Source organism: Chlamydotis macqueenii, chromosome 1 (assembly GCF_036417535.1).
Source record: "Chlamydotis macqueenii isolate bChlMac1 chromosome 1, bChlMac1.mat, whole genome shotgun sequence".
Taxonomy (NCBI): domain Eukaryota; kingdom Metazoa; phylum Chordata; class Aves; order Otidiformes; family Otididae; genus Chlamydotis; species Chlamydotis macqueenii.
In genome coordinates this window covers 111,406,231-111,420,638 of record NC_141556.1, presented here as the reverse complement: position 1 = coordinate 111,420,638, position 14,408 = coordinate 111,406,231, and the positions used below count along the sequence as shown (strand labels likewise).

Here is a 14,408-nt window from a genome sequence, read left to right as displayed (position 1 = left end):
ATACTGGAGGCCTCTCTTTCAAGCCTTCAATCTAGTGACTTCAGGATGCTCTGACATAGCTGAAGACTTTTTAAAGATACCAACTTCAAGTAATGTCAAGTTTTCTGCAGGTAAGGTAAGTTAATTGAGAAATAAAAAACCACTGAGGTTACAAATCTCAATTTAAGATATTTTGTTTTGTTCAAGTTTCAAAGTTGCAACATCACACTTATTATACCACCTGATTAATTTCTTCATAATTCTCACATGTGTTGCTTCTGCTCTGCTGGACCTATCTTGAAGGTACAGAGGAGGGCAAAGGCCACGTTGGCTTTTTTTTTCATTCACAGAGCATCACTGTATAATACAAATTACACTTAATATAGTATGAAATGACTTGCAAAACTCTGTTGAATTTTGCAAGTATGAAAACCAGTTTAAATTTTATGCATTAATTATCAACGTAAAGATTTAATATTTTTAGCCTGTAAGATGAACTTATGAAGTAGAACCATCTGAAAGGAAATATCAGAAAACTCTTTCTTGCTTTTTTTTTCACCTGTACTTCTCACAATTGCATATGTGAAAAATTATGTCAATAAGAAAAAATGCTGAGGCATATATACCGACTAATACAAAAGTAAATTATTAGAAGAGGAACATAATAAAACCTAAAATACTTAATTCAAATTTTATTCCAATATTAAGTAAAAAAAATCTGTTTTTATTTTAAAAGAATAGCCAATATATTATTAAAAATTTACTTAAAATGACATCAAGCTCATTTCAAGGTCAACAGAAATAAGCATTATAGAACTCTACTAGGTGAAAATCTAGAGAAATTCCTAATATGAATATTGCATTTTAACACATCATTAACATATTGTTGTGGTTTTGTTTAGTGAGGGGGGGCTTGAGATGGTAGCATCTGTAGGAAACTGCTAGAAGTCGCTTTCCTTTGTTCAGTGGACTCGGCCAGGCCTAGGGCGGACCTGCTGCTGTCCGAGACTGAGCCAATTGGTAGCAGAATGTTCCATTATAATGCCTCTGCGATAATGTATTTAAGAAGGGGAAAACAGAAAAAAAAAAAGAGAAGAGAAAATGTGAAGAAGCTGAGCGGGGGTGGAGGCACAGAGGGGGAGTCGCAGGCCTCATGGGCCTTGCTGGCCTCCCCCTCTGGCCTCTTGCCAAGCGGCCAGGCAGCCGGTTAAGCTTGGGAAGAGGGAGGGGTGGAGGGAGGTTATCTTGTTCTCTGTCTCATTATCCTGCTGTTTGTAGTAATAAATGAATAGTTTTCCCCAAGTCAAGTCTGTTTTGCCCGTAACGGTAACTTCAAGGATTTTCTCCCTGTCCTTATCTCAAACCTCGAGCCGTTTTTCTTACATTATCTCCCCCTATTCTCTCGGGGGTGGGGGTAGTGAGAGAGACTGCGTGGTCTGGTTCCGATCAGGGCTGAAGTACAACACATATATAAGTCAAAACTTTTTAAGATGGAATTTCTGTTCTAAAGTATGATTACACCTTTTTGGGCTAAATAATAGGTAGTTTTACTATGAATAAAGTATAATTTTATCCACTTTTATTGCAATAAAATGCTGCCACATTTATTATTGCAATATCAGAAAAAGACAATAAAGATGCAGTCATCTCTGCTTCAGTACAGGGAGTTCTGGTGAAATGTTTTTTGTAAAATGACTTTATGAGATAAATCTCATCTTTTGCTCAGAATTCAACATTCTTATTCTCTTTAAGTCACTGTAATGGTATACCAAATTTGCTTCTATGCAAGTGAATAGGTTAGTCAAAGAAAGAACTTTTTAAATCTTACATTCATAAGCTCCAAAGTCACATTAAAATTACGATGTGTATTTCATGATGCTAAAGATTGACCTTTTCCATCTTTGCTTTCTCATTTTAAGCTATAAATTTGACAGGAAGAAATGTAACTAAAGCCAATAGTATTCTAATAGAAAAGATGCAAAATTTTCCAGAATATTTCAATATGTTGTTTCTCTTGATTGCTTTTCCTGTCATTTGCCTCTTTCTTAAGTCATATGATGATGTTTATCAGTTTTGCTTTCTGGTTATGATAAGAAGATAGGGCTGGTCTGCTATGATTACCAGCTGTAGGGAGGGTGTAAAGAAAATGGAGCCAGGCTCTTTTGAGCGGTGTACAGTGACAGGACAAGAGGCAATCCCTTCCAACCTCAACCTTTCTGTGATTCTGTGAGTAGTGACAGGATGTTGATACACTGATTTCTTTTAACAGAGACCGAATCCAAACGATGAACTGTCTGCATTTATTATACTTTATGATAGCAGTAGGTAGCTGAAACACTTAGTCACATTAGTCACAACATTTTTGACATCCTGCACACAGTAGTATTATTTTCACTGATTCAAAGCTTTGCTTCCTTGAAGATAAACAGAACTTGCAGCTCAACTGGTTCAACTTGCTTTTAAGTAATGCTGTATATTTTTGCAAAGATATAAAATTAAATAGGATTAATCCAAAGTATCTGCATTAGCCACAGTGCCACACAGCTAACAAACATAAAACAAAGTGAAAAGTCTAAAAGACTAATTGACTCAGGAAACAAAGTTCAGTACTATAACAGCAATGATGTTGATTTCAAATTCTGGCGGGGAAAAAAAAAAAAAAGACTGTTTCTGATAAGCAGTACAGTCATAGAATAAATCCTGCATGGGTTACTTTACAGGTAAAGACGATATTGCACATGCCACACAATTTTTTTTGGTACCACTGAATGTTAGTACTTACCTAATAAGGAATATAGCTACAAAATTCAAGTTTGGATGAAAAACAGTAGTAAGAAAAGCTTATCATTTTTCGAAGATACTTTAAATTATTAAAACAGGGGTTTTTTTTTAGAAATTGTTTTCTAAGAAATCCTATTTGTCAAACACTCACATGGCTGATCTCATATAAAACTGTACCATATTACTGAATGCAATATGTTATTGATAGCTGATTACATCCCAAAACACTAGTCTTTGCGTACAGTGAGGAAGTAGGTATTTTTGGACCATCCAGCATATCTAATAACTGCAGTATCAATATTGAAACTTGGGAGTTTTAACTGAAATAAAGTGATGTGAAAATCGGAAATTGCTGCTACAAAAGACTGTAAGTTAGGATGCTTCCCAGCTAGTATATAGAAAACCAAAGACTTTTCGGAAGAACGTGGCTTCATACATTTTCTCCAGTAACAGGAGTATTCTCCAAAGGAATTTGCACTTGGTGATAGAGAGCAATCAGAGAGACTAGTATCTTACAGAATGTGTGCACCTAGGAGTATATAAGTGCTGTTAATACTTCTGCCTGTGTTAATAACAGTTTGAACATAATGAAAGGAAAATTTTAAGGACAAATAGAGAGCCACTTCTAATGCTTATAGACTGCCGATCATCACTGGCTTGTTTAAATCCTTTCCAGCTTAGTAACGCCATCAGTGCATCTTAGCTAACAATAATACTAGGAAGAAAGAGGATCCAACATATTGAACATGTCAAAATTATGATTTTTCATTCTCTAATTCTAATCATTGCAGTGAATAATTTCTGGTATCCAAGAAATAATGTGTTCTCTCATGAGAACTTTTCTTCTTTTAGTCAGGCATGTATTGTGCTTTTTAAGATTCTTTTATATCCTTAGCATATATTTTTCAGAATAATTATGTCTTAGCTAAAAAGATAAAAAATACCATACAGAAATGTAAACATATGCATAGGAAAACTAACTTTGGAAGGCACCTTATAGTATTATATGTACAAATCAAGTTGTAATTCATTGGGATTTGCACATTTATCTTCCTCAAGCCCTTCTGAAAATGTAATCTTACATTATCTCTTGCTTTATCTATTTTTTATCTATTTCTATAATTTTTTTAATTGAAAAAATGAATAGCTATTTCTCTATCTATTAGAAATACATAATCACTATAGCCACATCTTAATACCCAATACCTAGTATACATCATATATGCCATCATACAGGAACTTTTCAATCAGTTACTTCTATTATTATTATTATTATTATCCAATACACACTAGGCTTCATATGTGTAATCAAAATTTGAAGTTATTGAAATCCATTAGTAAATAATATTTATAATAGTATATTTATTTTTCATGTAATTTTGATTTATTTTTCATACAATATAAGGAAAACTAAAACTAAAACTAACAAAATACAAAGATTACTTCGTAGGAAGAAATCCTTATAAAAGTCTCTGAGTTCCCTACAATTCAAGTCTGTCTAGCATTCACTTCAGATAAAAGGCAAGGTCAACTGTGTCCATTTGGTATCAAACCTGATAATCTCTTCCTGTCCTGGAGAACTGCTCTTATCATCAAGAGCAACTCCAACAGAGAACAAGGATAACGAACAGAAACTGTGCAATCCTACTGTCAGTTTAGGTCTCTGATAGGAGTCAGTAAAGTAAAAGGATAAGACAGCACACCAGAGGGCTCTGTGTCTCCATTAGGCCTGTTTAACTGCACTGACATTTAAGGATGTGACAGAAGCATGGTCCTCTCCTGACTAGACAAACTGTCAAATGCATTAAAACATATAAAGAAAACTGCTGCAGTTTTGTTATTAACTTACAGAACGGCATAAGTGCATTGATTAGTCTTAAATAGGAACAATGGAACTATATAAACAATTAAGCCTTGCTTATTTATTTATATTTTGATCTTAAAATAGTTATTGAGGTTTCCACTAGAATATTATTAAAAATAAAAATTCTGCTAAAATGGCTCACCAGTGATTATGCAAAGAGCCAATCATAGCCGAAAAAATTATTCTGAAAATCGGTTTTGAAAAGATCAAAACTAAAATAGTTGAAGTGAAAATTAAAGTATTTTGAAGAGTTTTATACAATTTGGTAAATTATTATTTGGGAAAAAAAAAGTAAGAAATTCTGATTGTAATGTTTGTAATTACAACTAATATGATGAAAAAATATAATTTGGAAAACAATACAAAAAATGTCAAATTATTTATTCAACCCTGACTTCACAGAATCTTTTAACAATTCCCCTTGTTTTCTCATTTTGCTATAAAAATACAAATTAGTTGTTCAGTTTTTGAGCCTGTACCTTATGCCAAAAATCTCTAGCCTGCAACTTACAAAGTGAAATAACTGGAATGAAAGATAACTATGACACCTGCTTCATAAAATAATGTATTTGTAGTGTCTACCAAGGCATAAATTCAGACTTAAAACAATATGCTATTCCATTTTCTCATACACTTTATTTGATTGTTCCCACACATATTCAAAATTAAGTCTACCATACCATAGTGAGAATATGTTACTTTTAAATTCTTAGCATCTGTTTTAAAACTTTCATCCTGAAAGGTGTCTTATAATATAACAATGTGTTGTATCAATCCAGAGATTTTGATATGCCCTTTAGTATGAATTCTGTGCTGCTAATAAATTCTAAAATATCAATTGCCCATGTTTCACAAAATGTGGTGCATTCTACATCTCTCTTCCGAATACAAAATGTATTAATATTTAATTTTAAAGCATAATGGCTACATAACCTTAATTAAACAATATATTTCATATCAGTATGTGTAGAGTAGGAGAGGGTTTTACACAAATTTTACAAGAACTTCACTGAAATTGCATTTCTATGTAGTAATTTTTTTCCTTTATATACATATAAAATAATTATCAATGCACCAGTGCACTCATTAAAGAAACAAATATAGTAAATTAATACATTCTCGAAAGAATAATACAAATTTGCAAATTTTCAAATTCCTTCATATGTCTATTTATTGAAAAGTAGCTACATTAAAGCTATTAAAAAATACTGCATTTATTTCTGAGGTCTTCTGAGTTGCCAAATCTCCCCATTTCTAACATCCAACTACAACTTTGATAATTTCTCATTTCCCTTTCAGCTTTATTTCCTACGTCATGATGCATTGCTTGCCTGCCAAAAAGATGGAAATACAACTGTATACTGAAGTTATTTTCAGAACTCCTTGGGAATGCACTCAGCTGATATCTGCAACTGTTAATTATCTTTCTGTTCCACAGATCCGATTCCAACTTCTTTCCTCCCACTGGAAAGACTTTTTCCTTGCAGAGTCTCAATCTCAAATATGCTCACTCAAGCTATATTGCAAATGTAGAACAAAGCTATCTAGAAAATCTCTAGCAAAATAGAACAACAATGAAACATAAAATAAGGGTTTTTTGTTTGTTTTCCTTTCTGAACACCTTTGCTTCATGAATTTGAAGAATAGTTTGAAGAGAAAATTTTGGAATAAATTTTTGTATATTTGTATATTTCAAATTTATATCCACTGTTTGTCTTTTATAGCATCAGACTTTTCTCTAAGCAAATATAATATAAAAGAAGAATATAATAATAATAGAAACCCAACAAATTTAAAAGATAAAACAAAATATTGGAACTTACATTCAATATCAAGGTACATGCTCTTTTGGTGCCCACCAATTCTACTTGCAGCTTCACAGTCGTATCTCCCTGAATCTGACAACTTCACATCTTTAATATGCAGTGATGATTTTCCATGCTGCCCTTTGACTTCTATACGGCCATCTGGGCTCTGTTACATTGATTCAGGAAAAAGAAAGGTTTTATATAGATATATGTATGTATTTTTTACATGTTTTATATATCAAACATCATTGATAAGTACAACTGAAAGCATCTCTTCACCTGTGGTGAAGTTATTACTGACAGCTAAGCAACTTCTAAATTTGTCAAATGAATTTTAAAAAATATAGAAAAACATGTTCTGTTTCTAGACACTATAATCAAGGGAGCAAATACATGTTTAAAGGAACACTGTCAAGGTAAACCACAAAATCTACCCCTTTATGACTGGAATAGTGAACTACATAATCAATACCTGTTTAAGATCTCACTCATTTTGTTATGATGATGCAGTTAATGAAAATGCATACATGTAAAAACACAGTATCTTAGGTTGCAGTTAGTATTCTCTCTCTTGTATTTAAAAATTTAACTATGAAACTGAATAGAAATATTCCCCCAAACAATGATCAAAACACAAATCTAGTAATAGATTTATTTTAATTATTCACACTTTCTTATCACAAGCTCACAATTATTAAAAAACATGACCCATAAATGCAACTGGAATTTCTGGATTTCATTTCAGTATCACTGCATGGAAAAGGGCAAGGGAGAAAAATGAATGCTGGCTTCTGATTTTCTATAACATAGATTTTATATTTAGCAACTTCATAAAAATCCTTATCCATAACACCCATCCCCTCCCCAAAAACTATTTTAATTTCAAGAGTATAAAATATAAGTGAAAATTGAATAAAATAATGTTTAAAACCCACTGCTTGACACTTCAACCTTCATGGAATACTATACCTGAGGAAAAAGAAGTTAATTTTAATCTAGTAGTGTTCTTTAATTATTTTGTAGCTTTGGGAATCTTGCTTTACTCCTGTGTTTCACTTTTTTTCATTTGAGGTGAAAAAAAAAAAGGCTTATTAAAAACCTGCTATTTACCTACCTTTATTATTGAGGAAGGTATAAAAAGGGAGGGAAAACCAGTAACGATTTCACTGTATCACGTTTAAACTTGAAACATACTTTAATGTCCAATCCTATAAACATACACACTCAAGTTTACTGCTTTTTACACTAAATACTCACCAAGTGGCAGTTGATATTTAAGTGCCTGACCTTTTAACTGTACAATAGTTTCTTCACTGAGTACAGTAAAAATGCTCACAATTTAGATCATAAAATATTTGACATAAAGGAGTAGTATAAGGAATTCTGTATATCATAATTTCTATGGAAAGAAAAGTATTCTGATCCCACATCAGAACTTTGAATTCTGTTTCCTGTGAAAACCTCACAGCATAGGTACATAAAGTTATGGAATTCTAATGCAAGAGCAAACCTAAAAACCTCTGGATTGGTAAAAACTATTTACTAAGACTACTTAGTTATCTCTTATGTAATTTCTAGTGCTGAAAATACTATTTTCACTTTAAAAAAGGAAAGAGAAAAATTATGAATTTACTAGTAAACATGCTACAGTACTGCATGTCATTTTTTGGAGAGATTTCTTGGGATAATTAAAATGGAATTTCTTTAAAACAAGAGATTAAATAGTTTTCTAATTTCTGATATATATATATATATTTTACAAGTACTTTGTATGACATAATTAGTAATATCTACCTATGGAATATTTACTTATTTTTTAAAACATCAAGTATGTAATACAATGGTGAATCTGCATTATTCCTACCTAAAATGTACATACACTTCAGCAATTTTATTTCTGATTTTACCTTGGTTCCAAATATTTTCCTGAGAAGTCACATTTGAAGCTGTGAGAAGACATATGCTGAAACAACCTGTGACTATAAATCACAGACATGATACTAAATACTGTATTAGTGATTCATTAAGAGCTGTCCTCCTAAAGCACTAAGGTAGCTCTATACAATACAGAGCAATAGTAGAAAACAGATATTTTGAGAAAAATATTATCTTCGCCCTTCCTTCTTGTATATCACAAACCTATGAGAAGCCAATTTTTTTCTTAGTAGAATTCTCCTTGCAGAATACAAAGTGTCTTTCTGTGAAATTATATTGACCTATAGCTGTAACAACACATTTACTGAAGTTCTTTCACCATTATTTTCCAAATTAGATCAGAGATTATTCAGCTAGCTCAATTTTCTGTTTCCAGTAACAGGATATTAGAAACATATAAAAAAAAAGAGAAAAAGAATGGAATTAAAAATTTGTATTCCAAATGGTAATTCTTCACTCTCTGAAAAACAAGCATGTACTAGTTGTACCTCCTGGGCAAAACGGTCAACAGGATTCCTGTAAAAAAAGTTAAATTATTTATAATCCACACTAAAGTCACTGAAAGTATTTTTACAGAAGTATAAAATTTGTGCTGCTATTTTGAATTTGATAAAAAATGAAAATTTTATCAGGTCAGTACTAATCTCAAATGTTATAATTTGCTCTATAATTCACTATATATTTAACTATAATGAACTCCATACATTCCAAAGCACAGCTATGAGTGCTAATTGATATTTTTAAAAAACAAAGGTAATGAAAATAAGCACAAAGAACCTTAACATTAAACAGCTCTTACAGTAACTTCTCAATCTTGTTTTTAGTTTATATAATTATTTTCTAGTACTTCTGGGAAAAAAAAAAAAAAACAACTTTGATATGTACACATTTGGTCTGGACTCAAAATAACTTTCCTGTTTTACTGAAGTATGTATGACATGATATATCTTAGATTTATAGTTAGCACAAAACCCAGCCTAGTAAATACTCTGAATGACAGGAGATTTTTGCATGACCACATCATCTTTTCACATCATCAAATATATGGTAAGAAGCATTTTGACAGTGATCTACTAGGCTAAGCAAAGTCCACAATACCAAATAAAACAATTAACATTTGTAGGCAAGAAAATCTGACTGAAATGATCATAAAAATACATATTTACTAAAGTTAATTTATACCTTTTCAAAATTGTCTGAAAATGATTACAACAATATATTTGAAATTGCTTATAAAGTAATGTAAAATATATAATAAGATGTCTTCTGCTGCATTGCTTGGAATGCTTTTTGTCCTGTGTCGTCTTCATGAGCAGTTTAAGAAGTCCTGTTCCCTGGCCCTACTCTGCTGATGAATTAGTATATAATTTCATTAACTTTTCTGCAAACATGATGCACTGCCTGATTAAAAATATACTGTTTGGCTGGTGTTCCTGAACACAGAAATACATGAAAGAAAACAAGAGTGCAAATACAGAGCAAGAAAATTCCACAAATAAAAAAATTAATGAATGAATACATAAATAAAAGAAAATATTTTGAAGACATTGCTTACATTTAGAGACAATTCCCAGAATATGCTGGAGACTAAAACATGGAAATTAAAAATGCTATATAGCATGATGAATTTTCACATGGACTTCAAAAATACTAGTTTGGCTGTATTATATTTTTCTATGGTATGAGTCAGTTAACAGAGACCTGGGTAAATAAGTCAAGGACATATTACAACACAAAAAAAAAGTGCAAAAGCAGTACAGTCATGCTGAAATACAGCTAGCAACAAACATTAGGAACACAGCAGAGACACAGAAGTTGACTATGGCAAAGAGCAATGAAGAAGCTGGGACAAAAATTTAATATGCAGTGTTAGTCAAGTAAAAATTGAAACCATGGTAGTTATATTTTTCCTGCCTTGTAAAAGACATTATCAAAACCAGAATATACTGACAAAGGAGAAGTCTGCATTCATTCTGATCCATAACATCAGTCGTCTTATTTAACTTTGAACATCAAATACACAATGTCAAACAGGGACAGCCCTAACCTTGGGGTCTGGACCCACCAGAACTTTATAACCCTTGGTAAAATCTTTCTGAGGCTTATTTTCCTTCTGCAGTAAGTAAGGAGAGCACACATTAGCACCATGTCTGGCACTGTAACACACCAAAAGAGGAAGAGGAAGAGGCAGCAAACATGGGAACATGAAGCACACTGCACCTGCCTGGTAGTCCTTAGTAGAAATACCCTCCAGGAAAAAAGCATTGGAGCTGCCACTGGTGACAAATCAAAATATAGATATAATCTCTACAAATGAATAACGTCACTAACTCTCAAGTTTGCCTGAAATAATAAGACACCTCTGCTAAAGTGGAATATTTTTTTTTTCTTTTCAAATGTTACAGTAGGAGAGATGTAAAATATGTATTATGTTGTTTTTCGCTAGATTGAATAAGTACACATGCTTTTATTTCTTTGTATTAGTAGTATTAATAAAGAGTATAAAACAGACAAGATAAAAACCTAGACAATCAGAACTGTGTCCGTGGTTCAATGCGCATGATTTCTGCTCATTCACTGAATTACTCTGTATCACTGTGGAACATGAATAATCAGCAAGATCTGAAAACATACGTGGTCAACACAGATCCATACAGATATATATATCTCTCTTTAGAAAGATCAATAAGCAAGTATGTTAACAGGTGCTTATACTCTAAGACATTGGAAGAATAATTTCAATAAACAAACCATGAAAACAGTAAAGACTGACAAGGTCTTCAGAAGTTACCTTTTAACAGTATTTTGGAAATCATAATAAAATCTTAAGAAATAAAAGTATTTTTCCTCATTAACGTTAATCAGAGAATTACATAAAATTAGTAAATAAAAGTAGGTTTTGTAAGGGGGTTGGTGGTGGTTCCCCCCATCCCTGAACCTCATCACGAGCATAAGGCTAAAACACAAGTGACAAATCTTCAGCAGAGACTTTGACAGGTACAGCTCAGGTACAGGAGACTTTGTGACTTTATCCACATAAAACCCACATTCTCTAAACTAAGAATTCAACATTTCACAGAAAAACACCTTTTATTTTGCATACTGATAGATGTCTAGTTCTCTGTCATTGTCAAAGAAAACAAAACTGTTCTATACAGGTCTCCCAGTAAAATTATCCATAATGACATCCCTAAAGTATCAAAAAGTGCCTTCTGGAAAAACAAAACAAAACAAAAACAACACCAAAGGGTAAGAACTTTCTGCATTTGCAATACTCTTACTCAGAATATGTAGCTTAACTGAAATGAATTCTATAATAGTCATAAAATGGGAAGTATCTCATCACTTGAGATTAATTCTACAGATTATGTAAAAGTAAATATATAATTTTTATTTTGATAAAATTCTTGTCATGCTATATATGCTATTCTACTACCTGACTTTTTCTGTCATGCTCTTGCTTTCTAAACTTCTCACATGACTTCTAATTCCACATGTGATTATTCCCAAAATTCTGATTGGCTGATGCTGACCTGACTGGTCAATGCATAGCTCCAAAACCATGTTCCAGAGCTCCGAAGGCAGTACCAGAATGATGATAACAGCGTATTTCAAGAGTCCCACATGCAGAGGAGGTATGCAGTTTTCAGGGTTTGACTGCTAGAGAGAATAGGGATGAAATGAGAGTACACAAAGACACAAGAACAGCTTCTGGGACAGAATAACTTATTCACGTACCATGGAGCATTCAATCTGTACAATTCCATTGCCACTGCAATTCAAAAAGTGTAATTTCTCAGAAGGAGAGAATTAGCTGATTATGATGCTTAGAAATTGACATTCTTTTTCAGTTGTAGAAAGCTATACTTGAGGAGAGGTGGGTGGTGTGATTAGTGGTTGAGTTTGATTTATCAACCATTTCTCCAACTCCAACTGAGGAACTGTAGCACCAAATGAGATGAAGCTGCATGGCTGCCAAAACGTGCATTTTGAGTTGGCTGAAAGCACAAGTGGAAGGTGAGAATAGATGCAGAAATTGGTAACTCGCTTATAGCTGGATTTTTATAATATTACATGGATGGTTAGAGCAGCTGTGACTGTGTTGATTATCTTCCATCCTACAGAGTTTACCGTTTGGCTGACAAAGTACTCCTTTATCCCTTGAAGTCCAAGTGCAAGACTGCAAGCAAAAAAATCCCTACATTTAAAATGCAGACAAGCTGAAACACCTTTATTTGTTTTTCTTCTAATGTTTAAAGTTTATTTGGGATCAAAGTGCCATTACTGTCCATAATTACACCACTACATGTCAATTTTGCCTGTCACATATTTACCAAATACATCTTCTGACACCTTGTGTATTTTAGTGCTATTCTGAATGTGCATTGCATGTGTTAACAACAGAAAAGATTAAGAAATAATGGCTTAGAACTGAGACTGTTGTTTCTTTTGTAAAATCATGGTGCAACATACTCAAGAACGGTCACTGTGAGAACATACAGCTCAAGTTTAAAATGCAGGACTTTTCCAAGTTCCTCCAAAGGAGCCGCTGATGTACATGGTAGAAGATCCTCACACTGGGGGGCAGGGCAGGGCAGGGGGAGGAAAAAAAAAAAAAAGAACCTGTTTTAATTTTATGTCTAGCTCTTCCTTCTGCAGATCAAATTGTCAAAAACTGCCAACTCATTATGTTGTCTTGGTCATGTTCTGAGTACTCATCACTGAACTTTCAAGGAGAAAACAAACACTGAGTAATAGAATCATCTTTGGAATTTCATGAATAATAATTTTTTTTTAGGAAACTTTCTGAGTTTGGGCTGTGTTGATATCCACATGAGAGAAAAACTTCAGATCACATAGTTCAGGCTGACTTTTCTTATATGGGAGATTTAAGCAGATCATAACTGGTCATGAAATTGTTCCTTGAAGCAGCATGAAAGAACTTCTGCAACCTGACATGCCGATACTAAATGATGATAAATTTCCAGAAGTCTATTAAATGTAAGTGACCAGCAATTCCTAGTCTGAAAATCTACCTTTGATGATGAGAAAGGGCTGTTAGTCACAACAGCCATCATCGTGTAGAAGCTGATGGAAGCTCCCTTCTGGATTATGGATGGTATATTCACAATATTTCCCATTCTCTTCAGGTAAATGTATTCTATCCATGCACCTGTTGGAGACAGCAGAAAATTCCAGAGTATTGCTACGTGCATATGCCTTAATGTCCAGTGAATCAGAATAATGCTACAGTAGTGTCTTGAACTTCAGTGATATTTATAGGAGACCTTGTGATTCTTTTAGAACTGCAGCTTATTAAGTATTTATGTCAGCATGCTGCAAATTCCTGAATTTGTTAGGGATCTATTTTTCCACAAGGAAGAAATTATTGAAGAAACTATTTTCTGTAGATCTATAGTATGACACCAGGGAAGACACAAAAAAATAATCTTCAAGAAAAAAAATATTGTTTTGGTTTTCTGTTCATCTGCAGAGATAACATTTACTTTTAAAGAAATAAGATTGGAAACAAGAGCTGGTTCTATGGAGGTTGTTAACTGCATGTACAGTCTCAGGTAAAATGTATTCTTGAAAACTTCATATAACTTTTAGAAATTATGAACTGATATTTGATTGATTCATGCTGGCATTTCTTTCAAACTTAAGTTGCTACATAATGAGACGACACGAGATATCCAATACACTGAAACCACTTACTAAGACATGAAAGAGAAAACTGAACTTCTTTCCTTTATTGGTTTTTACTCACAAAAGAATATGAGAGAAAAACAATAAAAAGACAAAATATGATGTTAAGCCATTCAAGATTACTTCTGCTAAAGATGCAAATCACAAGAAAGAAATGGTTGATGGTTATTAATGGCAAAAACATTAGCATTATGAAAAAAAGCTTGTAGAGGAAAACAAGCATTAGGGTTGGCCACAAAAAATAACATTAGTAACCACAAATGAGTCTTTACAACAGAAATATTGTAACTGTAGTAATTAGATATGTACTTTGCAATTAGAAATTCTGATTC

General features: G+C 32.8%; 1 protein-coding gene across 1 annotated transcript in view; it reads right to left on the bottom strand.

Annotated features, from left to right (window-relative positions):
- NCAM2 (neural cell adhesion molecule 2) overlaps positions 1-14,408 on the bottom strand; it is a 297,815-nt gene that overhangs the window by 86,911 nt on the left and 196,496 nt on the right. Inside the window, exon 9 of the mRNA XM_086764093.1 lies at positions 6,448-6,598. Coding sequence (XP_086620219.1) covers positions 6,448-6,598 — 151 coding nt within the window. The remainder of the gene's footprint in view (positions 1-6,447; positions 6,599-14,408) is intronic.